Source organism: Gymnoscopelus braueri (genome assembly GCF_963280865.1).
Source record: "Gymnoscopelus braueri genome assembly, chromosome: 6".
In the NCBI taxonomy this organism is placed as follows: domain Eukaryota; kingdom Metazoa; phylum Chordata; class Actinopteri; order Myctophiformes; family Myctophidae; genus Gymnoscopelus; species Gymnoscopelus braueri.
This window is the reverse complement of record NC_137607.1, coordinates 6,337,395-6,364,623: the sequence shown is the minus strand read 5'-3', so window position 1 is coordinate 6,364,623 and position 27,229 is coordinate 6,337,395. Positions and strand designations below refer to the sequence as shown.

At 42.9% G+C, this 27,229-nt stretch overlaps 1 protein-coding gene across 1 annotated transcript in view; it reads right to left on the bottom strand.

Annotated features, from left to right (window-relative positions):
* Positions 1-27,229, bottom strand: part of suco (SUN domain containing ossification factor) — an 80,106-nt gene that overhangs the window by 16,491 nt on the left and 36,386 nt on the right. Inside the window, 15 exon segments of the mRNA XM_080430275.1 lie at positions 20-103; positions 2,334-2,399; positions 3,570-3,661; positions 7,936-7,991; positions 8,744-8,764; positions 12,895-13,000; positions 13,811-13,918; positions 14,728-14,795; positions 15,471-15,598; positions 17,725-17,836; positions 19,544-19,727; positions 20,177-20,335; positions 21,421-21,830; positions 22,633-22,749; positions 26,574-26,688. Of these exon segments, the coding sequence (XP_080286401.1) occupies positions 20-103; positions 2,334-2,399; positions 3,570-3,661; positions 7,936-7,991; positions 8,744-8,764; positions 12,895-13,000; positions 13,811-13,918; positions 14,728-14,795; positions 15,471-15,598; positions 17,725-17,836; positions 19,544-19,727; positions 20,177-20,335; positions 21,421-21,830; positions 22,633-22,749; positions 26,574-26,688 (1,826 nt within the window).

Here is a 27,229-nt window from a genome sequence, read left to right as displayed (position 1 = left end):
GGGTCAGAGTATGACTAACCTTCTCCGTGTTCTCCACCCTCCAGCTCTGGCTTGCCCCCCAGCACATTGGCAGCAATGTTGTTGACCATGTTCAAGATAGCATCTGCAAGGAAGACAAAAAAACAAAAAACCACAAACATTTGTTTAAGTATTTTGCAAGACAAGTGGTTCGTGGAATGCTGACGGGCAGGCATCAGCTAAGCACAAGAACAGCATTCTGCAAGCCGTGGTTCTCTCAAGGTGGGGGTCTGTGAGGGGCTGCCAGGGGGGTCCCCGGATAAAATGGTTGATAGTTAGGAACCAAATAGACCCTTGTGGGTCTGTAACTCTGAAAGTGAACACATGGATTCCATTTGTACACTTTCAGAGTTAACACATTGTGTGCCAGAGGTTTATTAAAATATCATACGTTCAGTGCCTGCTATTCTTCCATCCACTTGCGTTGATACTAGAGATGCGCGGATCGCGGTTCTAGCCGCGGTTGCCGCAGTTAACCGCAGTTTGGGTGGATTTGGGTCAATCAAATATAATTTTGAATTAATATTGGATAAACCGCGGGTGAAATAATGCGGGAATTAAATTAATTATATCAATCTATAGGCCTATACTAGCTTTTAAAAAGCACGAAATTTCACCGTGTGTGCGTTTGTAGTATTCTAATATTACGTCATTTTACACCAGGCACAAATTAGCCGCTCACTACATGTTGCTGTACAGGCAGCCAGTGTTGCCAGGTTGTGAGAGAAATAAGTAGCCAGGTCTATGAAAACAAGCCCAAAACAAGTGCCAAACAACAAGCCCAAAAGTCGCTTATAAAAAGCTTATAAAAAGCCGACATGGCAACAAAGTGGTCGAAAGCGAAAGTAACTTAATGAAGACGTGCGCTTGTTGTTACCATGGTTGTGGATTGTATACAGTCACTGCATCGCGACAGTGGTGAGTAACATCGTTCATAAGAAAACTAACGTCAGGAAATTAACAATTATTTGGTGCGGTTGGTGCGGATCTATAAATAGGATGATATAATTACCGCGGGTGGATGGCGGATGGATAATGAACTTCTAAACGCGGATTTGGGTGACAAAAAAAACCATCCGCGCATCTCTAGTTGATACGTTTCGCGCTGTAGAAGCCCCGACGCGGAAGCGCATGTAAAGAAAGCGTGCGTGCGAGACGGCGGAGGGTCCCGACCAACGCCTGGAACAATAATATTTCTAACGCGATCCTCCATTGCAGAGTGATCGCCGATCGAAAACGGCTCGCTTCCACCACGTTAAAAATAAATGGAGATATTAAGCTTTTAGTCAAGGAGTTAACATTGGAGAGGCCGACCAGAAGGATTTTTGACATGGATCCACATCCGGCCTCTCCTTCTCAGAGACTCCTTGGATGATCCCAAAGTTTCGTTAGAGCGCCCCACGTGGGCCCCACGTATAATAAAAAAAATGGGTCAAAAACGGTCCGGACCGTTTATGGCACCCCCCGCATGGATTCTCAAAAACGGTCCGGACCGTTTATGGCACACAATGTGTCTAGAGAAACGCATATCAAATGGGGATCCATGGCCTAATCCATATCAAATCGGGGGTCTTCTGAAATTAAACAGGTTGAGAATTACCGTTCTCAAATGTCCTCCTCCCTGCCTTCTTTCCCTTACTTTTCATTTATTCTTCTAGGAACTTGCTTTTCCCCTGATTGCAGCTCTCTCACTGCCCCCCCCCCCCTTTCTCCTAGCCATGCTGAAGAAAACCCAGTCTGTCTCTGCAGCTCTGCTTACGTTCTTACAGTATGACCCCTGTGAAGGCATGTGTGTGTGTGTGTGTGTGTGTGTGTGTGTGTGTGTGTGTGTGTGTGTGTGTGTGTGTGTGTGTGTGTGTGTGTGTGTGTGTGTGTGTGTGTGTACACCAAAATTTGTGGGCAACAAGGTTTCTAAGCCAATCACAGTGCAACCTCCTCACCATCATTTCCCTCCCCTCTCCAAATCTGGAAGAGACACAGGGCCCCTTGTGTGTGTGCGTGTGCGTGTGCGTGTGCGTGTGTGTGTGTGTGTGTGCGCGCGTGCGTGCGTATGTGTACACGTGTAATGCCATGTGGGGGGGAAAACAAACTGAGGGAACATTAAGTAGTTTTTGCCTCCAAGCAAATAACCGTCCTAACTCTGGCTTATCCACTGAATACATTAAGCAACAGTGTGATGCAAGGTGACACACCTGTGTCAGTGAAAACAATATTGCTTTGATGTGGCGTTGTTCACTCACACCCATGTATAAGTCTGTTTATCCGTTAGGTAAAGGGGGGGCGGGGTTATGGGGGCGTGTGTACTGTATACGTACTGGTGGCTGAGCCAAGCAGGTTCTTAGCGGCCTTGTCCTCAGGTAGTTGGTAACCAGGTGGGTAGTCTACAGGAGGGAAGAAAACAAAGCCTCTAGTTAGACTGTGGCAGTATGCAGCACAACATGCACATTCAAGACTGGAACTTGGGGGAGATTTTAAAGCACTGAAATGCCGTAAGGCCTGTTGTGGATTTAAGGGATTAATAAGCAAAGTCTTTCATCATCAGCGAACACTGATCGAGTCATCTATCTATTATCAATTGCACACCCTATGAAGCCTTGAATCCATGGATTCTTTTTTGTTTTTATCGCATTCTTAAGCTAATAATTTGATTCCAGTCTCCTACCGGCTAATGTATCCGGTAGGAGACACAAAGTAGATTATTTGTGTCTCCTACCGGAAATACACACGGTCATCAAATTATTGTCTTAGGAATGCCACAAAAACAAAAATAAATCCATGAAATCAAGGCTTCATGGGGTGTGTAATTGATAGAAAATAAGTAATTTTTTTGGGTGAACTCCTCCTTTAACACATCCACTGCCAAGGGCTAATCTCATAATGTACTCACCAGTGCCAAGGTGTTTTTGTTGTTTTTTTGTTTTTTTCATGTCGCCATAGATCTTGTTAAAATCCTTAAGATTGAGCGCTACATGGTCTGTTTACATCCGCGAGATCTCCCTGTATCTCCCAGTGAAAACCACGTGTCAAACGGGGCATCCATGTTTGAGTTAGAGCGGATTACGTTAAACAGTGAAATGCGAGGAGAAAAAACTACAGGAAGAGAATTGAGTTTCAGTTTCGTCTGTAGAATGGGAGCGGGCGTGCTCGTCAAAACCGGATCCCAAATAATTCTATTTCCTGTCATCAAACCGGAAACGGAAGTGGATCAAAAAAATTCCGAAAGTGCACCCGGACCGCGCATGCGCAAAAAAAAAGACCGCAGCCCGTAGGGCTACGGTCTCGGCGCTTAACAGTTGGATTTAACGGCCCGTAGGACTACGGTCTTGGCAGTTAATGTGTTAACAGTGGGTCAATTTGTATGGGTTGCGAGTAAATATCTCCTTTTTTCCATTTTTATTATTTCAAAAAGGTTAAATCACAACTTTTAATGAATTAAAAACAATTCCAACATTTTTCTAAAGTATTTCATGAAAAAATAAACATACCCCTCAAGAAACTATATTTTCATCAGATTAAATTAAATGTATTTTGACACAAAAACAGGGTCTTACCAAAGTCTTCATCCAGGTACTCCAGTCTCTCTGAGGGGTACTGGGAGTCTGCGATCTCCTCGTACTCCTCCACCATACTGGTGCCAAACACCCTGCACACATTAAAACATGCATTCACCGTTACCTCATCATGCACACATGAAAGGTTCATGCATGATTCTCTCATCAGACGACATGGTGAAAACATTCAGGCCGTACTGTAATAGTAAAAAGAAACCATATTGAAAAGACCTGCATGTGTGGCTGTGCACACAGACACCATAGTACTCCCTTTACACTGTGTGGACACAGTAAAATCCTTAAGTGTTCATTCAACTATGGCCAGAGTACACAAGCTTGGAGATAAAGCTTCAATCTTGAAATTTAACTTGGAATTTTAACCACGTGAACCTATCCCTATAATTCTTGACGTGACAAAATAGGCCGACATTCAGTGAAAATAGGTGAACGTTTGCCAAAAATAGCATATCTACAAGCTTACAACGTATTGCATTGCGACACATTATGAACTTGTAGATTGAGGGTGGCTATTTTTGGTGAAGAAATTTGGTATTAAGGGACAAAAAGAGAGAGCCAAGTATAATACATAGACTGCTGGGAGACTCCTGACAATAAAGTAATTAAGGTTTAAGTCCAATCTGTATTGTATGTAGATTGTAGAGCATATTAATACAATATAACTAGTACATCTGCGGTTGGTTGGAATGGAGGTGGTCTGCCTTCTCTTCAATTGAGAAATGCTGACCCTGGTGTCAGGTATAGGACACCTTCTGGTTGACAACTAGTGCAGTGGGTCGGGACCCCTCGGAGGGTCCCCAAATGATTTTGGGGGGTCCCCAAAACGACGCAAGGCGTTGTGAGCTTGTAGATCTGCAATTCTCGGCAAATGTTCACCTATTTGAACCGAGTCGAACTAAATGTTATGCCTCAACTCCTACATTCCAAGTACTTGACAGGGTGGGGGGGGGTCCCCCCAGTTCAAATATGATTCTTTTGGGGGTTCACGGCCTGAAAAGGTTGAGAACCACTGAACTAGTACACCCTGAGACTCATGCAATATCTCCCTGACAGGGCGGGATGCCTTATCCCATTAAGACCTGAGGCTGATTCTTATACTAATGTCTTCTAAATCCCAACAGTTTTCTGTAAAAACATATGTTTCTATATCAGTGGTTCTCAAACTTTTTCATGTCAAGGACCCCCAAAATGATATGTATTTGGCCCCGGACCCCCATCTCAAAATATTTTGTGCCAGGGACCCCCCAGAAGCAAAGATTTGAGTTAAAAAAAATTGCTTCAAAATAATATGAATATATTAATTTGCACACATTTTCTCGATTTTTCAAAAATAGCAGATCTACAAGCTCGTAGCGCGGCACTCGGTGCCGCGCTACGAGCTTGTAGATCTGCTATTTTTGAATAGCCAAAGTGTAAAATAATACTTTTTAATCTAAAATAAAAAAATGACACAGATGCTTCTCCAGACCTGGGTTCGAATCACCGGGTAGGACATGGAAGTTGTGGATTGCAGCTTTGTAAATTAACACTGGTATTTTACTGTGTAGGAGAGGCCATGTTAATGAGGTGAATACACTGTGTACTCCATTGCTATCTAAGGTAAATAAGACCCGGCCCCACTGAGATAGAAGCTCAAGGCTCTCCGTTCCACATTCCTCTTCATGTGAGCGTTCGGCGGGTCTTATCTACGTGAAAGGAACACCGTAGTTCAGATGATGCACATCCACATTCTGAACTATGACCTCCCTTTTACTGCTTCTTAACCTATGCCCCGCCCCCCCCCTTTAGTCACAGAGGCACAGATAAGTCATGGTTTGTCAAGTTTATCTATTTCAGGATAACTATTTTTGGGCGGTGAAACTGCCCCTATAAGTGAGGTTTGGAAAAATGTACAAATATCCTGCGCTGTGAAACCGCGCCTATAAGTGAGGTTTGGAAAAATGTACAAATATCCTGCGCTGTGAAACCGCCCCTATAAGTGAGGTTTGGAAATTTGTACAATTATCCTGCGCCGTGATTGGCCAATCACAATCTATTCAGGACTGTGATTGGCCAGTGTCACATGACCCATGTGCATAGCCCTATATAAGCAACCATAACTTTACAAAAACCATAAATTGGTTTTTGTAAAGTTATGGTTTCGTCCATCATAAAGTGTGTTTCAATAAATGTATTTATCTTTTGTACATGATTGGTTGACTCCATTCAGTATTGTGATTAGCTAGCAAGACACCGCCCACTTCACACAGGGTGTGATTTTTTTTTGTTATCCTAATTTATACTGTTTTTTTATTTTTTTTACTTTGAATCTCTGTAACTTGTTTCATGTTTTGTCTGCAATCATGTTTTTAATGTGCTGCTGCCTGTCATGGCCAGGACACTTGTAAAATAAAGGTTAAATATGGTGCAATGTGCACAAAAAATGGGGCTGCTGATCAGTTAAGATTAGCGCCAGCTACACACACACATACAAACCCTCTTATAGACATCTAGCCCCCTACAGAGCCACACCGTAAGAACAAATAGCCTCCACTGATAGCCAGTACAAAGCATTAATTTTCCCATGTATTGCTATCAGCTAACAAATAACCTCTTCACTTCACGAAGGACCTGTTTACATACTGTAGGTACCGCTCAACAAACCACATCATCCATTAAGTACGTTTATTGTGTATCAAGATTTCTGGACGAGAGCCTAATCTGCAAGTCAGCCCGGAGCCCTGTGTTGCAACAGCGGCAGCACCAGCTTTAGATGGGGTCTTTTTTGTCTTTGTGTTGACCTAGAAACCCTAAATGCTCTGCATGCGCGTATGCTTTCCATATGAGGAGCATTCCAGTCAACGCTGGCTGCGTTCCAGCCCAAAACCGCCAGAGGAATTACCGCACAGACGCTGCAGGGGATGAATAGGAGTGACTGTATGTCAAAATGCTCCCTACGTGTGTAATCATGTAAAATGAGATCACAGACGTACTATACTAGTCTGTAGCAGTGCTTTGATAACTCTACTCCAGGCTGGCACAACTCTTGGATTCTGCAAGAATCACACAGATATACAGACGGTCGAGACCATCTTTCTTTCTGTTTTTTCGTTTTGACATTTTCACTAGAAGGGAACGAGAGCAGAGAATTCCCCAGCCAAGTAAAGCATGGCTCTGTTCCAGAGCGAACAAAGGTTTCCTGGAAAACCTATAGGCTCTATATGACTCCTCCCCCAGTGAGAGTGTGAGCACGCACACACACGCACACGCACACACACACACACACACACACACACACACACACACACACACACAGAGAGAGAGCAGTTCCAAGAATTACTGTACACTATAGTACAGTATGAACTATGATTTTTTTTAAAGGTCCTGAGACAAAGTACTCTAACACAAAGTATTCATTTAAATAAAAGTGGATTCTGCATAAGTAGATCCTTGAAGGAGTAGTTCACCCCCAAAAAATCTTATTTTCTATAAATTACACACCCCATGAAGCCTTGAATTCATGTAGATGTTTTTGTTGCATTCCTAAGGCAATAATTTGATGATACCGATATGCGACAAAAACTAAAGAAATTCAAGGCTTCATGGGGTGTGTAATTGATAGAAAATACGATTTATTTTGGGCTGAACTACTCCTTTAAGCCAGTGTGAAATCAAAGTCAAATGACTCCACGGTGAAAATGTGTTGTGTGACAGAGACATTAGTCGTCCAATAAAGCAGTGTGTTGTTTGGAACGTTTGGGTTCATGGTCTGCTCTCTATTTTTAGGCCCAGAATAACTGCCAAACTACCTTGAAAGAGAGATGCCTGTAGAAGACAATTTGACAGACACGCACAAGGCCAGAACAAGTTACAAAATGCAGCTCAAGGTCAGACCAAGGCTATTGCCTAGTCCAAGCCAATCTAGATGCTACAGTATGACGCTTCTTATAAATCATTGGTTCTCAAAGTGTGGGGGGGGGGTACCAGGGGGGTCCCCAGCTAAATTTGTTAATAAAGCGTCACAATCATTTGAACCCCTTTATCCATATTTTATACTTTGGCTATTCAAAAATAGCAGATATACAAGCTCATGGTGCTATGAGCTTGTAGATCTGCTATTTTAGAAAGATTGTGAACATTTGTGCAACTCTTTGAATGTATATATATTTTTAAAGGGAACATTTGTAACTCAAATCTTCGCTTCATGGGGGGTCCCTGGAACAAGATATTTTGAGATGGGGTCGGCGGCCAAATACATATAATTTTGGGGGTCCTTGACATGAAAACCTTTGAGAACCACTGTTATAAATGACAGGAGTCAGGCCGAAAGGTGTACTAATAGAAATGGGTCCCTTCTTGGCCGTCTTACCTGATGAGACTGAGGGGACAGAAGTGCTCCGATCCAAAGTGAGAGAGAAGCTCAACCTGCAAGGAGGACAACAGCAACCAGTTAAAGATAAAACAGGCATCATCCCCAGTTGTACAAGACACCAGTCCCAACAATAATAATTATTATCATTATACACTAGGGGTGTGCCGATATATCGTCCCGCGATATATCGCGATACGTTTTCGTGACGATATATATCGTTTTGAGAAAACAAATTTTCAATTTTTATTTTTTTTACAATAATAATAATCAGGCATGCAAACAGCCCCAAGGTGAAAAGGGTGACAACATGTTGTTGTTTTTTCGGGTCAGGTGTCACACTATTGCCCTATTTGGATTCAAAACGGCTATTGTAGCTGAAAAGCTACAAGTTCGCATATCTGAATAATGCAAAAACAGAATTATTTGTTTGCATTTGCTTTTTTTCTCCCCCATATATTTTTCATAATAAAAAAAGTGCGTATCGTATCGTATCGAAATCGTATCGAAGTTGTGAGCCAAATATCGTATCGTATCGTTTGGTGAAATTAGTGTATCGGCACACCCCTATTATACACCCATTCCAAAAAAACAGTCCATCAAACGTGGGTTAAGTAATCGTGAAAAATTGCCAAGCGTTTGACAATCTTAGTCTGTACTGTATGTGTGTGTTATAATGGATAACTCTACCACATGCATTACAGTATGTGTGCCGTGCCACCCAAAGCTCAATAAGCACTACATATGCCCATTAAAGTGAACTTTAACACACACATCATAACCCCTGACCGAGAGAGAAGGCCGCTACCTTTATGTACTTGATGAACATCTGATGTGAGAAGAGGGCAGGGGAGGGAGAAACAGAGAGGGGGGAAAAGAGAGAGAGAATCAGTAAAAAGGTTGATTCATGCCACAAGCAAGTAAAGTACGTGCTCACAGTTTGTCAAAATGCTGTCTTTTCTTTTGAACTCATAACACACTGCTGACTCCGTTCCTACTGTTAAAGGTAGGGGTACGTTTTTCTTTGATTAAAGTAAGTGTTAAATAGCTCTATATTCTGATAGTACTCATTGCTATAGAGTGCTTGTTCAGTAACAGGAGTCTCCATGTCTCTCTAGCTCTTTATTAAACAGAAAATACATTTTCAGGTCGGGATATCAATGTTATCCAAGGATAGAGAACTCAGTCAGGATACAGATTAAAGAAGTGAAATTTGAAGTGACGACACCAAGGAATGAGCAGACAAACTGTTGGGAACACTAAAAATTAAGCTGATAAATCGGTACTCTCTCCTGATTGGCTGTTTGTCACCTACCTGAAAATATATTTTCTGTTTATTAAAAAGCTGGAGACAGGGAGACTACTGTTACTGAACAAACACTCTATAGCAATGATTACTATCAGAATATAGTGCTTTAACCTTTTAACAAAAAAAACTTTTTACTTTAACCAAAACATATCACTTACCCTACCTTTAAGACTCTACAGGCAAGACACTACTATCAGTTAAAGGGGAATTTTGGACCACGGTTTTCTTATCTTTTCTATGATGTTATGATATCCTTGGATGAATGGTACAGTAGAAAAAATGCATAACTCGATTTAGTGCAAGGCCTATTGGCACGTGTTTTTAGCTGTGGCGGATCCGGGATGGAGTTAGGAAAATGTTCTACTGTACCATTCATCCTAAGATATCATAACATCATAGAAAAGGTAATGAAACCGTGGTCCAAAATCCCCCTTTAAGGTGCTTGGACACTGCATGGTTTAGGCCATCTTACGATACGATCATGACATGTCACACCGTGCCATGTGAAGAGGGTCAAATCGTGATTATCCACCTTGTCAGACTGTGCCAATTGAATTAAGGCTACCTGTCAAATTGTGAGATGAAAGTAGGCTACGACCTACAACAGCCGACATAATGCCGGGGCAATGTTTTACCTTGAGTAAACAACAACAAAAAAAGGAGGGAAATTTGGACCCAGTGTCCACTTGGCAGAAGAGGACAATTTGGTTTCCAAAGGGAGCTGATGATATCAGGCCGTTTCTCTAGATAACTGTCTGTATGCAGACAATCAGATAGTAATTCTCCATGCTTTTTAACACATGAAATCGATACAATTGCTGCAGTCATTTTTTGCAAACTATGAACTTTCCTGTATTTGTATGTGTTGGTAGCTGGTGTAACAGACTAGCGTTACAACTATTGTTGTAGCAATGCCTCAACAACGCCAGAACTACATCATAGACTATTGCCAGGCCTAAAACCTTTTTATTTAGGAAGGCTTTTTCGTAAACCCTGCTTTTAACCTTCTATGATTGATTACATGTTTTAACTATAAAGTATGTAGGACTCTGGGATTCCCTGTGAATGAAAAGTGCATCACAAATACAATGTATTATCATCATTACACAGAAAACAGCAGATCTACAAGCTCACCACGCATCACAGCACATTGTGAGCTCACAGCTCGTAGATCTGCTATTTTCAGTGTGTGACCCCGGCATGCAACCAAGTCTAAATCAGGCTTATGACAGCATGGATTGTCTTGTAGACGGCCGATGCTGTCCTTGACCCTGTCATACCCAACAACCCAACACGTCAAAATACATCGAACTTCATAGTTTGTACAGAAACTGCTATTTTATTGGTTTCATGTGTTAAAACCATTATCTGTATGTGCAGACAGTCTATGAAAGATTTTGCCACAATTTTGCTATGAGGTGGAAATCATAATCCGGGATGACACAAAATGGCCAATCTCGCGCAGTGTGTGGTCAGGTTTGAAAGAGGAGCACAAAAGACAGAAACACAGACACAAAGACGGACAGGCAGGGACAGACGGACAAGTCAAGGACAGACATTGAGACATCAGAACAAGACATAACAGGTTTGCGTAGCTTTAGTTCTTTAGAGGCAACTAAAGTACGTGGTTAACCTCCGAGGCTTTAAAGGAGACACAACAGTTTATGTAATCAAGTTGTTTTCATGTTGTAACAGATCACACACTGAATCAAATCAACGGCCACGTACAACATCTAACACAATTACCACATCCAAGGGATTATTAACGTTAGACTTTAAACACACAGCGAAGCAACAGCGAAGGGACGAATGAGAGAAGGAGGGGACAGTTGAATACGATTATTATCCTAATGCTGTTTTGTTTAGGGGAACATTTCAATTTTCAAAGTGCGAAGATCCACGATTGGGCTGCATGGCCGTCCATCCTTAATCCTTACAGAACGCAGCTCTGTCAGAGACACAGCCGTACAAATCAAACACATTTCTGTGTCCAGGCAAAGGGAAATTAGAAAAGGCAGCACATTACATGGATAACTTACCATGAAGTCATGAGCGGGCCCCCTGAGCTATGCAGAGACTAGAGTATGTGTGGGTGTGACAATGTGTCCACGGACTATAATGCACGTGATGTGTAGGCCTTATACCAGGGGTCTTCAATGTTTTCAGGGCAAGGACCCCCTAGCTGAGAGAGAGATGAAGCAGGGACCCCCTCTATATTGTATAAAATTGTGTTTCAGATTAAACTTTTTTCTTTTTACTTGATCTGCCCTTTTTCCCCCTCAACACTTATACCTCTTTGCCAAAAATAGCCGATCTACAAGCTCACAACGCCTCGCAGCACGAGGCGTTGTGAGCTTGTAGATCTGCTATTTTTGGCTAAAGTTCTCCTCAGAAAAGGGATACTAGGGTTCAAGTGGTTAATGTAAAAAAAAATCTTCATATCACACAAAGATTTGGCGGACCCCCTGTAGTAACTCTCCGGACCCCCTGTTGAAGACCCCTGCCTTATAGTACAACAACTAGGGGTGCACTAATGCATGCGACACCCGCCCCCCTTTCTTTACCCCCCCCCCCCCCTCTGTACTTATGTTTTATATTTGTGACGATATTGAATGTTTTGGTGCTATTTTATATGTTGATGAATTGAATACCCAGGACCCCAATGCAAACAAGACCGCAAGGACCTTTTTTGGTGTCATCCTTTTTAACGTTTTTTTACTGTACTCGTGCTGTTTTGACATTTCTGTCTAATAAAATATTCATTCAATCAATCAATGCCGATAATGGTCAATAACAGGCTAAATACTCACCGCTGATCCCAATACCGCATTCATACACATTTATCTACTTTTTTTCTTGAACGTATTCATTTAGCCAGTTATTTGGCCAGCATGTAGGTGATTTTGGAGTATTTGAAATAAGGTATACCGAGAAGCCTTCTGCCACTTGTTGCCTGTAAAAATAACTTAAAGTACAACTTGTCAGAGGGATGTGTCGGCTGTTTAGATCCCATTACCCGGATGAATGAATGGTTGCATTGTAATTGGCAGGTTTGTTGTCAAACAAACGCTAGGCTGCCCTAGCGTGTGTGATATCTGGTCTAGAGGGGCGGGTTCAAAATCTCCGGAGGAAAATTTCTGTGAGATCCCATTGGTTCACCGATCTGTTCGTCAGCCCCCGCCCCATGCCCCCCCTCCTCCTCCCCCAATGTGCAGCATTGATATCCCTGACGTCACAACATTTGGAGCGACGCCCACTGCACTCTGGTTGGTTGGGGGAAATGAAACACTTCCTGTTCCAGGAACGTCAACAGGCTGGTCCAGGCTCTTATTTTTTGAGCAAAACTAAAAAATAAAAGCCTGGAGATCGAGGCTAAACAAACGCTGGACAGGGTCTCAGCAGACAGACACTGAGTAGGCTAAATTTAGGAAAGGATTGTGATATTTGAAGAGGGGGGGGAAATCATGCTCAGTATAGGTTTAAGCTAAAATGCTAAGACTTGTTGGAACAGTTGCATTTTTGTTGCAAAAACTGCAAAATAAACAAATATTATGTATTTTCTTCTGCTGTCCTGTATACATGAAGGTACTAATGAATTAGACAGCCTACATGAATGTAGTGGTCAATTACACAGAGGAACAAGGCGCTACCTTCACATATTTGGCATAGAGCTGTTCGTCCAATGGGAAGCTCTGGACGGTCCGCTCGTCGCGGCCGTGGAATGTACCCAGCTTCACCCACTTATTGGTTGGATATCTGTGGGGGGGGAGGAGAAGGATGAAGGAACAATGAGATGTGTGTCCATGGGGTTAGATAAAGACTGAGAAGAAGTGACAGAGCCAGAAAGAGAGGCCCGGTGGAGGTACAGCACCTGGTTGTGTGGAGTATTGTGAGGAGTTGAGTGTGTGTTGAGTGTTATATATCTCTCTCATAGCAGCAAGCACCAGAAAAAGGTCTAATAGGACAAGCCCTTTGTGTCTTCTTTATAGCGCACTTGTACCACTGTCTGTGTGTGTGTGTGTGTGTGTGTGTGTGTGTGTGTGTGTGTGTGTGTGTGTGTGTGTGTGTGTGTGTTAGGGGTGTGCCGATACACTAATTTCACGAAATGATACGATATTGGGCTCACAACTTCGATACGATTTCGATACGATACGCGCTTTTTTATTATGAAAATATATGGGGGAGGAAAAAAGCAAATGCAAACAAATAATTCTGTTTTTGCATTATTCAGACATGCAAACTTGTAGCTTTTCAGCTACAATAGCCGTTTTGAATCCAAATAGGGCAATAGTGTGACACCTGACCCGGAAAAAAAACAACATGTTGTCACCCTTTTCACCTCGGGGCTGTTTGCATGCCTGATTATTATTATTGTAAAAAAAAAATCTTCCAGAACAATACATATCGTCACGAAAACGTATCGCGATATATCGCGGGACGATATATCGGCACACCCCTAGTGTGTGTGTGTGTGTGTGTGTGTGTGTGTGTGTGCGCGCGCACGCACGCGAGCGAGCATGTGTGTGTGTGCGCGTGCGTGCGTGCGCATGATGCATGTCAGTATACCTGTCACTGATTGACACCAGGAAGTCTTTAGGTGTGGATGAGAAGAGCTCAAAGTTAGCAATGTCCAGCTGCTTCACTTGAATAGGCTCACAGAGCTCTATGACAAACCTAGAGAGAGACAAAGAGAGAGACATGAATGGGTGGGTGGCAGTGCTCATGTTGGGAGATGGGGGGTGGGGGGGGGCTGGGGCAGGGCATCCTAGAAACCTACTTTGCTAATGTATATATAATATCAGTGGTTCAAGTAATTCAAGTATAACAGGTACATGATGATACTAGTTACCAGCACCAGGTACATAATGTCAAGCTTTTCGCTTGACATCCAAAACACATTCCTGGTGGTTTAACACATTGAATCCGGGAACGCATCTCTGTCATTTATGATTTCTTTGGCTATTCAAAAATAACAGATATACAAGCTCATAGCGCGGCACCGAGTGCCACGCTATGAACTTGTAGATCTGCTATTTTTGGAAAAATTGTAAACATTTGTGCAAATCTTTGAATATATATCTTTTAACACGAACATTTGTAAAATATTTTGTTCCAGGAACGCCCAGAAGCAAATGTTCAAAAAATATATATATACTCAAAGATTTGCACAACTTTTCACGTTTTTTTTTTCAAAAATAGCAGATCTACAAGCTCATAGCGAGGCGCCAAAGAAATCTAAAAATGACAGAGAGGTGTTCCCGGATCGAATGGGTTAAAAACAACATGCAAATATAAATGCCTTCGAGGCTACTGTGAGAAGAACCCATGTGAGAAGAACTCGTCCTGTCAAACGTCCCCCAGAGCGAGTGAGAAGCATGTTTTGCAACAGAGACACGCGCGGGCGGGCGGGCGTGAGGGCGGGCGTGAGGGCGGGCGGGGTGGGTGGGTGGGTGGGGTGGGTGGGTGCTGCTCGTGTGACTCACCAGATTTTGTTGCTGCAGGGATTCAGCATATAAAGATCCATGTTCTCCATTAGAATAGCTGAAGTACTCTGAAGAGACAGAGGGAGGGACGGAAGGATTAGAGAGTGATTGGCATAGAAAGGTATTTAGTATGGGTGGAATAAATTATATTTGGCACAGCGCCTTCTGGTTTATGACACAATACAGTATGTGAATATAACATATTTTTGTTTAAACGTGGTTACATATGCTGCTATGACAACTGAATTTCCCTTGCGGGATCAATAAAGATCTATCTGAATAACAGTCGCCTGAATTGTCATTTTCATCCCACAGGGTAACACCATCATGTTTTGTGAGCTTGCACAGTTTGAATTCACTGTCACACATCACTGGAAGTCATGATTATTCAAGTTTTCTGCTATTTTTTTGCCATGTCATGTCAGCTGAATCAACTGATCAATCACGTTGAGGAAGGCCGTGGGCCCAAAGAGTCCATGTTTGATCTGCTACTGGGTCATCAATAAGAGATCCTAAAAGGACTAAGTGAGTGCTTGTGTTCATTTTTAAGATAGTGTTTCCTGTCAGAGCCGTGCAAAGGACAAATCATAACTGTTAACTATTTAATTGACAAGTGCCATTTTTAAAAATGGTATGTAATGTATTGTTGTACCTTGGCTTCATTGTTAGCAGAGTGTATGTAATGTAATGTATTGTTGTACCTTGGCTTCATTGTTAGCAGAGTATGTAATGTATTGTTGTACCTTGGCTTCATTGTTAGCAGAGAGTATCTTTGCGCCACACTCCACGGAGGCGTAGTTATTCTTGAAGTTTTTCTGGACTTTCTTCACGGGGAGGGGGCTGCCATTGGTTGAGGTATGGAGAGACTGACCTAAATTAACACAAGAAATTGGGGGGGGGGGGGGTGTATTAGGTTATGAACTAGGTCATGTAAAGACATGACCTAGCTTAAAGGGTCTACACCATGAAAATCACTTTTTTCTTGTTTTTTTGTATTTTTTGGGGTCCCCCAGTGTTTTTTTTTTAAATTCAGTCATTCCTTCTCATTTCATGGATTTCCAGAAATGTTTATGAGGTCACAAACATTATTGATGGCAAACCCAATGTTAAATGAAAAGTGCCCGAATCGCTCCGAAACTTTTTCTACCCCCCCTAAGTGGGGGTCTACGAACAAATACTTCGGGCTCTGATTTTGGCTCCGCCCCCCGGAAGTGGGTGAAACAGGCACCTCAAACACTTGGTGGAATTGTTCAAAAATGTTCAAAGTGTTTTTTTTTCAATTTTGTATTTTTCTTAGATGCTTCTTTTTATGCAGAATTTTTCCATTTATTTTTATTTTTTTAATATTTTTTTAAAATATTTTTTTTTATTAACAGACACAATTGACTTGGGATGAGTATATCTGAGTGATGATTTAGGCTCAAACCTTTTGAAAAAGGTTTGAGGGACATACACCATATGATATTAAATATTTAAAAAAAAAATTAAATTCATGGTGTAGCTCCTTTAAGACATCACCTTCCTTTAGGGTGAATAATACATGCAGGGCTTTAATACTGACGGCGTCGCCTCTTCCGTTCCCTCTACAGTACTGCAGGTATGTCGCCGTGCCGTGTGCGCTGTGCTCTGTTTTACACAGAATGTATGTAGGTCATCTGTGGGGAATGTCAAGGTAATGTTTGCCAATGTACTTGCTGTACCTTTAAGTCACAGCACTGATAAGATGTTCTTTAGAATGAAATGCAGTGGAGAAACCACTCCTGTACCCCCCCTCCCACACACACACACACACACACACACACACACGTACGTGGGATTTAAAAACCTGGTTTGTGTGGGATGGCATGTGACGTCCGAGCCCAAAGTCTGGTATAACTGAAACCAGTGGTGTAAAGTAACTAAGTAAATTTACTCAAGTACTGTACAATTTTGAGGTATTTGTACTTTACTGGAGTATTTCCAATATCCAATACTTTTACTTCTACTCCATTACATCTCAGAGGCAAATATTGTACTTTTACTCCACTACAATTATTTGAAAACTTTAGTTACTAGTTACTTTGTAGATTCTGATTATTATTACAAAACATACATTAACCACTTCAGCCCTACATGCATTTTGGCCATTTGAAAATAGCCGATCTACAAGCTCACAATGTGTCGCTATGCGACACATTGTGAGCTTGTAGATCTGCTATTTTCAAAAGATTGTTATACATTTGAAAACTTGAAATGGGACAGTCTGCATAATGAGTACTTTAAGTACATTTTGATACCAATACTTTTGTACTTTTACTCAAGTACATATTGAATTCCGGACTTGTACTTGTAACAGAGTATTTCTACGTTGCAGCATTGATACTTTTACTTTTTAAGTAACAAATGTGAGTACTTTTTCCACCACTGACTGAAACGTATTCATATTTGACCAAAAAGGGGATTTCTCAGTGTGCACACACAATGTAAATGTACAGTGAGTGTGCTAACATCACTCTGTTTGTGTGCAAATGTTATATGTAACAATGTGGTTCATTATATAGATATAGACTGGCTGTGGCTCAGGAGGTAAAGGGCGATACCTTGCATGGTTGTCTCCGCCGTCAGGGGGTGTGCGTGTGCGCGTGCGCGTGCGTGTGTGGTTCACAGCTACACAGGCCCACTACACTATGTGTCCGTAACTGTGAGTGTCCATGACAGTAAGAGGAAATGTGTATTCATGAATACAAGCAAGTGGGCTGTTGGGTAACCTTTGAGTGTTCATGAGTGTTTGTGTCGCTAAAACCCTTTGATCAGGAGCCATTAGAGGCAGTGAAAAGTGAACACTAGCTACGAGGTTACGCAACACACACAGTCACACACACACCAACACATGCTCACCTGACCACACACACACATACCACAGATGCAGAAACATTAAGAGGAAGAGTCGAGGAGTCTTTTTTTTGCGCATGCATGCATGTATCAAAGTGTGTGCAATGTACCGTACTGTACCCTTACTTTTTTCCTTCTCCACCTCCAAGACTTGCTTCTTCCACTCGTCAAAGGTGGGGATGTCCTCTTTACTGGGCACTGAGGGGTCTGCTTCCTTCCCCACGCCGGCATCCACTGCCTGCAGCACACACACACACACACATAATATATGGTTAGGATGCACTTGGTCTCGTGTAGCCAGAAAACTATTCCACAATCTCCGAATGCTACAAAAGGGTCTGGAACTACACCTCCCGAAATGGCAGGAAGCCATTTACGTTCACGAAAATGTATTAAAAAATATCTTTAACCCATTAACTGCCAGAGGTATTTTCATATTTTTTTTAGCCAGTGCCAGAGTTTTTCATTGAAAAAAAAAAAGTACCGGTACTCAGGAGCCGAGATACAGAATTTTTACGTTTAAAAAAAAAAAAATTAGTTCACGTAGATCTACGCGATTGGCACGTGGCGGCTTTAAATAGGTTCACGTAGATCTACATGATTGGCAGTGAATCAGTTAACACATTGGCTGCCAAAAACGCAGATCTGCGTTCTATTTTTAATAAATACGTGGGCTGCCAAGAACGCAGATCTGCGTTCTATTTAAACGCGTTCGTTCGTTATTTTTTTTTAATTTGACCCAAAGACCAAGGAGATATGATTGTTCGAAGATTTAGACTCCTATCCACTTCCTTGTTAACTTAAAACTTAAAAATTCTGTATCTCGGCTCCTGAGTACTTTTTTTTTTCAATGAAAAATCTCTGGCAGGCTACAGCTAAAAATCTGAAATAATTCTGGCAGTCAATGTGTTAATATCTCTACATTTTATTTTTCAATTTCCATTTCTGCTAAGCAGAAAACTATATACGCTTAAACTTAGGTCAGGGGTCTTCAACGTTTTCAGGCCAAGGACCCCCTAGCTGAGAGAGAGATAAATCAGGGACCCCCTCCTCTATACTGTGTATTACGAATTAGTAAAGTTTTCGCCAGAAACAGACTGTATCAAATATGAGGGACTGACTATCATAAGCGATACAGAGCCACCTCCCTGACAATATCGCAGAGACAGTTTGTTTATTCTTTTACCACAATTCTTATACGAGACGATTCTAAGATGACCCAATGTTATTTTCCATAGAGAAAAATGTTGTTAGGCCAAGTCCTAAAAATCAGCGTTTTGTGAAACAGCATGAAAGAACCACCCACACACTAGCGCTGTGTTTCATAATCAATCATTAGCACAATATGTACAATTATGATGTTTTGGTAGCCATACAGCCAACCAGCTGAAGACATTGCAGACTGGGGCTTTAACCTATATGTATTTTCTCTTCTGTATCTCTTTATGTGCTAATAAAAACAATTTTCAAAAACAGCAACCTCAAACTCACTCTATTGCTAGTTTGACCACCTCTAATGCGCTTTAATCTTAACCCATTAAGACCTGCAACGCATCTGTGTCAATTTAGATTTCTTTGGCTATTCAAAAATAGCAGATATACAAGCTCATAGCGCGGCACCGAGTGCCGCGCTATGAGCTTGTAGATCTGCTATTTTTGAAAAATCTTGTTTTTTTTTTGTTTTTGTTTTTTTTTCAAAAAACTGTTAGGATTTAGAAAACATTTTTAAGAATCGCCTCAGGTCTTAATGGGTTAAAATAACCAAAAATAGGCCATCTACAAGCGCACAACACGTCCCAGACACGTTGTAAGCTTGTAGATCGCCTATTTTCACTGTGTGATAGGCTTCCATAGAAGACATGCTGCCTTCTACGGAATCCAAATGAAAACTGAAATCAGTCGTGGCGACAGAGAACTTGAACCCATGTGAGGTCGTCTGCTGTACCTGCTCATCTTGGTGTGGGTGGGAGGCGTTGCCTCCCTGGTCCTCCAGATCTGACAGCCCATGATGGGCCTGTAGATGCTCCTGGTCCACGGGACCCGGAGAAGAGGCCTGGTCGTCCACTTCAGGACCAGAACCGCCGGGGAGCATTTCTGACGACTGGGTGTCTATGCCGACCACATCCACGCTACAGGGCAGAGAGAGAGAGCAAGGGAGAGAGGGAGGGAGAGAGGGTAGAAAGGAGATGGAGAGGAGGAATAGAGGGCGATGGAGAGAAGAGAACAGTGAGGAAACAGCCGATTTGGACACACACACACACACACACACACACATATACCAAGAAGAAAGACAGCTCATTGTATTCACCTGACAATATCAGTTAGTCCTTGTTGTGAGCGAGAAACTCGCCCGAAAAAGAAAAAAAACGAAAACAAAATAAATAAATAAAAAGGACAGGAGAGCAAGGCCAGCGGACGATGTCTGAGCGTAGTAGCAGAGGGAGGTGCGACTTGTCGTTACCTTGATTTACCCAGCTCTGTGTTCTGATTGGCTGCTGTGGGGTGGAGGCGGGGGGGGGGGGGGGGGGAGGCAGAGGGAGTGGGGGTCGAGGGGGAGGGGGGGTGTCCACAAACTCACCTGGGAAATGGGATGCCAAAGGGCGTGTTTTCACAGGTTGCCAGTTTGGGGGGAATGACCCCGCACTGCGAGTCAGTGAGCTCGGCAGAGACAAAGCTGTCTACTTGGGGGGGTTGGTCTCCAGCACTGGCAACCTCTAGAGGTTCAGCCCACACTGCACTGAGGGGAAAGAAAGGACATAATGCCGTTTACCACAGCTCCTCCGAGAGAGGAGGATGGAAGGGAGAGACAGAGAGAGAGAGAGAGAGAGAGAGAGAGAGAGAGAGAGAGAGAGAGGGACAAGGAAGGGCAAAACGTTGTAGGGCTTGAGATGGGAACGACGGGGAAGGTGATTGAGACAAAAGGAAAGAGAGGTAGTCAGACGCGGGTCACAGTGGATAGAGAGTGAGGGAGGAACAACAAGGAAAGAGGAGGCAAAAAAAGAGGGAGTTTGAGGGGGGGGGGTGTGGACAGAATGGTAGGGAGGGGGAGAGGGTAAGAGAGACAGAGAGAGAGAGACAGAGAGAGAGAGAGATAGATAGAGGGGGGTGGGGGGGGTAGAGGGGATGTTGTAGAGGTGTCTGGTAGGGTAGCTGAAGAGCACGGCTTAAGCTGACGACTGAAATTTCCTGAAGACGACGGCCACGTTGAAAACGGATTCAAATGCAACCGTAGACGTTGGTCTTCTCCAAGCATCAGGGTGGAGCATCTCCACTAACTTTCCACCAAATAACCAGTGAGGGGTCCATGTCCGAATAAGTAACCAATTCCACCCAGGTTTGTTGGGGGGGGGGGAAAGTCCACAAAGATCTTAAGATAAGGACGGTGCATCATGGGAAATCACCGATCCATGCAGAGAGACTCCACAATGTCCGAGATGAGGACCAAGATATCACACCTTGAAACTTTGAACCCAAACTCTTCCGTTTGTATTCAGGCGGTTGTATTTGCCGGTTAAAACAGCCAAAAAACGTTCAATCAAATAAACAACTGAAAGGGAATAAAAGTTAAGCAACAAAAGAAACAAACAAAAACTCAACAAACGCTAATCATTAAACCTAAAGTAAAACAGGAAGTTGGAACATAAACGAATCATGCTTTGGGTTGAAGTTGGCTTTAACCATCATAAGAGAGGATCAGCATCATTCAATCATTTCAATTGGCTGGAAGTGACTCTTATCTGCAGTTAAAGCCAACCTCTTCCAACAAGCCCAGAGACCCCCCTACCAGAGGGCCCTGGTTTCAGTAGTCCGAACGGAGCTTACCCTGTGTGGGCCGGCCTGCTACTGTGTGAGGTAGGTGTGTGTTGGTGCTCTTCTGGGTCTGGGAGCGTGGTGGTCGAGCCCGGTATGGGTTGCGTGGGGGGTGGTGGGGCATCGCCGGGGAGCTCTGCTGGAGGAGGTGGAGTCGGGGGGTCTGTGGAGCCCTGGTCCTGGGCTGGAGTCGAGTCAGGGGCTGGGGTTTGAGCGGAGGTGGGGGTAGAGGAGGCTGGGGTTGCCTGGTCCTGGGTCTGGGTCTGGCCCTGGTCTTGGCTGTGGTTGTGGAGGTCCAGGTCAGTGTGGAGGTCTGGCTGGGGCTCTGACTCAGCAGCAGCAGCAGCAGCAGGTACATCTTCAGATTCTGGGTCAGATTGGACTTCCTCCTCCAACACCACAGCCTCTACTGGATTCACAGTCTGACACACACACACAACGGATCAAATGAATTCGTTATCCCTGATGATGTGGTATGCAGTGTTGATTTCGTCGACTAAAACTATGACGAAAAATGTTCGTCGACTACCTTTTTTCACTGAAGAATATATATTGACAATTTCGTCAACAAATGAAAACTAGACTAAAATGTTAGAGAGAGAGACTAGTGGAGAAGAGATCCAGTAGAACTAAACGACAAGTCATTTTATGTTTGGTTGCGCTAGGGTGTGCATGCTGAAAATAGCAGATCTACAAGATCACAACGCGTCGCAGCGCGACGCGTTGTGAGCTTGTAGATCTGCTATTTTCAGCATGCAACCAAGTGTAAAATCAGTCATTACGACACCATCAAGGCACCGCCGAAATACATTTTAGTCGACTAAATCAACTCTATACTATAATCTTATGATATTTAGTCGACTAAAACTAGACTAACAGTAAAACATCTCAGGTGACTAAAATATGACTAAAACTAAATGGAATTTTATTCAAGAGACTATGACTAAAACTGAATAACAAGTTTCTGTCAAAATCAACACTACACAAATGTGTACTGCAGTAGTTATCTCCCTTGGAACAACTAAAAAAGAGTCTCTTTATTTTTTTCAATAACTGATGGTTATATGAAGATACCTCATCATCCCAACATGTACTGTGTGTGTGTATGTGTGTGTGTGTGTGTGTGTGTGTGTGTGTGTGTGTGTGTGTGTGTGTGTGTGTGTGTGTGTGTGTGTGTGTGTGTGTGTGTGTGTGTGTGTGTGTGTGTGTGTGTGTGTGTGTTACCTGTTCATTATTGTCTTGGTGTATGTGGTGTGCTGGCGGCTGCTCTACAAAGACAGCCACCCCCTGCTTCTCCTGTCCCACGTCGTCCGCTATGTGTGATGCCCACTCTTCCGCCGCCTGGACGAAAACACAATTTTACAAACCGTCAGACACAAGCACAATATATACCAGAACCACAAATACTTTCAAGAGTAACAAATCAATTACAGTACGTGAAAGGTCCGTAGGACAGTAGGTTGAATTTCTATAAAGCTAAGGTCGAATCTAATCCGAAGATAATAGGCAATTTAGTTTAACATTTAAATAGGTGTTCAAAGGAGCAAGACGGTCCAGTTGGGTTAGAAGCCACGAGAGGAGATCAAGAACTTCAGGAAACACAAGCCCACATGCAGCACACCTCGACACAAATGCAGGGCATTGAGTTTGCATCTCAAGTCGTGAAATGGCCTCTTGTTGACTGATGGAGGGAAGAGACAAAGGCAGCGCTATTGTAACACTGACAGACTGACAGACGCGTTCAATCACCCTGGAGCGCCTGTTTGCTGCTGGTCCACAGACAATGAGCCCCCTTCATGTGTGTACAGTACACACACACCTATACATACATACAGAGGGACCCTATTCATGTAAACTGAGGGGTCTAAACCCCAATTATTTCTAAGGCTACATCAACACTAATACGCTTTAATTTTAAAATGCTTTTTGCTACATTTATGCCACTCCCCCCGACAAGTTCATCCATCTCTTTTTCTGCATCTCGGCGTGTCATCCATCTAAAGCCGTGTTCACACTGGCATCTACAAAAGTGCAAAAAGACCAGGCGTCACCAGCTACACTGCTGCCGAGTCGCCTTTGAAGTGTTGCGCAACATACTCATTGACATCATCCAGCGTGCGTTCCGACGGGTGGGAAAATATAGGAAAATGTAAAGGCTTGGGTTGAACAGAACAGGGAACTGGCTGACAGCAAGGAGGAATATTTACCCCCCCATTACAAGCAGGAATTGTGTGGAGAGGGAAGGTGAATGGAAATGGTTTAATAAAAACATATGATTGACTGTTATTGAAGCGCTGAAAAAAAGTTGAGGCCAGCTCAACTTCTTTGTAGCGGGCGTCAAAAGCTGCAAATGTCGGCCAACATTGTGGCGACATTGTGGCTCTCCACTGTACCTTCATGTAACGTCCAGTGGAGAGAGTCTGCAAAATGCAGAGTCAGATATGTTGACATTAACCTCTCCAACACGGTACTGGTAGTACAAGTGAGCTTGAATTGCATCCAGGGGTGTTGCCATTCATGTCTTGGCCTATGTGGTCTCATGCCTATCTGTTCTGAGCCACTATAGGGGATTAACCACCACTTAACTAAAGACGAGCTCTGACCTAGCATCAGCTCCACCCTCCCTTCAAGACCTTAATTTGCTTAGCTTGGGAACAGAACAGAGACCCATAGACTGGCTGAGGTGGCTATGTTTCCTGCTTCAGTCAGCCAGTAGTAAGGCTGTGAAAAGCCCAGAGGAATGACTGGAGAGAGCAGGGAGAACTCCATGAACCGTGATCCCACAGAGCTGACTATGACCTACAGTATATACTGCCACCGCCGGAATCACTCTCAGAGAGAAGTCGTGATAGCAGCAAATCTTTCTGAGCCTTTTCTGGCTGGCCGTTGTAATAGTGTACATTAGCGCTCTGTGAATTTTCACATTAACATCTAATGTGTATGTTGTGTAAAAAAACATAAGGTATTCTTGTGCTGGGGAGGCCTGTCACAATTATTACATAATCGCCTAATCACAATTATTTGAGATTATCGCAATTATTTTTGCATAATCGTTTCCATGTTGAAAAATGTTCATACATTTTCCAAAAAATAGCAGAAATAGCAGATCAACAAGCTTGTAGATCAGCTACATTTAAATTCCTGTATAAAATTATTAAATATGTTAGTAATTTCTTTGTATATTTTGAGTACATCTGCCCTGTGCAATTCTTGATTACGAAGCATACAAGGCAAACAGAAATTAAGTTTTTATTCATATGTTCCAATGTTCAATATTAAAAACACAATTTTTAATATTGAACAATTTACTTAATGGTCAACTTAAATGTTGTAATCGTGACCCCTAGTGAAGAATCCCTGGGATATCAGGCACATTTTATTTAAAGTGGGCAAACATTTTAAACATTTTCCATTTGTCTGTCATAAAAAAAAAATGACAGTATAAGAGAAAATGATAAGCACATATTGAAAGTTATACCACAATTTCAGGAAAAAGGGATTTTTGCCAACACTGTGCAAAGGCACACTACTCTACATGACAGCCTCTCTGATGTACATGTCAGACTTCACTCATTCTGGTCAGGCTCAATTACTGGAGATGATCAAAGGGAGAGAGACATGTGTTACTCACTACATGTGTTGGTTAGAGTTACAAAGACTTGTGTAATGTTCCACACACACACACCTCCCTCTGCTAACGGAGCAGCTTGCATGACCCCAAATGAATGAAAACACACACACACACACACACACACACACACACACACACACTCACACACTCTCTGTTCTGGGTCATCATGTCATGACCCTATGACACCCGCCCCTTCAGTTATGCTACTCACACGTCACAGGCAACCGACACGGTGATGTTATGAAACCAGGTTGCACAATTTGAGCCATGTTCATTACATGTCACATTGTTTGATGGATAATAAACCATTGTCCTTTTACATGTCAGACAAGCTGAATTGAGTCTACCGTCACATTGTGTGATGAGAGTATGACCTATGCCAGCTGACGTATACAAGGGTGTTTTACCTTGAGAGAAAAAAAAGGAAATAAGGAACATTTGGACCCAGTCTTTGCTTGCCAGACGAGGTCAACATGGATTTTGTTGTTTTGTCGGGCAGAAACCTCTTATCTCCATATTCTAACTTTTTGTGTTTTTTTCATAAATCAACGCCCTACTTGATGATACTACAGCGTCACACAAAAGCATCAAAAGTAGCAGATCCACAAGCTTGAAACGCGGCGCGAAGCAACGAGTTTTGAGCTTGTAGATCTGCTACTTTTGAATTTGAATCCTGAAAGGTTTTGAACATATGAGGTTTCCACCCGACAGACGATTTGCAATTCTCGACTAACATCTAGGGAAGCTGGGAAGGCAAGTCAACATTACCGGCTGCAAAACCAATTGAAAAATAAGTTGCTGGAAATTGTGAATTGATTTAGAATCGTGGAAAATACGAACTTTGTCCCCACCCCTACCATAAATCTGTAACATTGTCATAGCATCATTTAAGGTAAAGTGTTGCTTTTAACATAAACATAGACCATCACTTTATTTTTAACATGGTGGTAATGTTATATATAAACTGTGATAGCATTGACTGTCGTCGTAGCAACAGCCACACTGCATGAAGATGGACCAAACCAAAATCATCAAAATTGATGAACACAAGAGAGGTGTAATACATACACATGAGCAAGTGGAAATATGCCTGATTTAGCGAAAGCTACTTTCCATCCGTATTCCCCCAAAGAGCCTACAACACCTTGCATAGGTTTGTGGATGGCCATCCTTGATCATACCACACTTGCGCTTTTGCCATGACTGGAATTTATTCTGGGGTGATACTAAGAAGGCCTATATCATACAATGTGTGGTCAATTACCAACTGTTAACAAGGCTGTGTGGGTTTGTATTAGGAGTATATAAAGATTGTTTATAAGCTGGTGTTGACTGATACCACAAAGAATACCTAAGGGGTCCTGGAATGAGATGGCCAACTTGAATGGAGTCTATTATTACTTATTAATTACGCATATACACACAGACAGCAAACAATGTTCCACTTCCACCCACCCACACCCACACACACAGTACTATACATAAACCATACAGTGTGAATAGAGGTGTGTGTACAGTACACACATACACGTACCTTGTGCTGTGTGGGTTCCTGCTCCTGGTTTTGGTCACGCGGGTCAACGTCCCCAGCAGACTGACCTGGACCAGAAGAGACCTGCTCTGAACAATGCACATGTTGACTGGGGTACCTGAGAAACACACAGAGAAGAGGGCACATTAGCACGGCACACACACACACACTGTTAATGAAAAGCACAATTGAAGCTGAAATGAGTGTGCAGGAGCACGCGCAGAATTCCCACAGTGTTAATTAATCTCCGAGGGTAAGAATCGTTAACGAAGCGCGAGAGGGGGTGTGTTAGGGTGAATAACATCACAGAGGGGGTGTGTTAGGGTGAATAACATCACAGAGGGGGTGTGTTAGGGTGAATAACATCACAGAGGGGGTGTGTTAGGGTGAATAACATCACAGAGGGGGTGTGTTAGGGTGAATAACATCACAGAGGGGGTGTGTTAGGGTGAATAACATCACAGAGGGGGTGTGTTAGGGTGAATAACATCACAGAGGGGGTGTGTTAGGGTGAATAACATCACAGAGGGGGTTTGTTAGGGTGAATAACATCACAGAGGGGGTGTGTTAGGGTGAATAACATCACAGAGGGGGTGTGTTAGGGTGAATAACATCACAGAGGGGGTGTGTTAGGGTGAATAACATCACAGCTGGCAGGC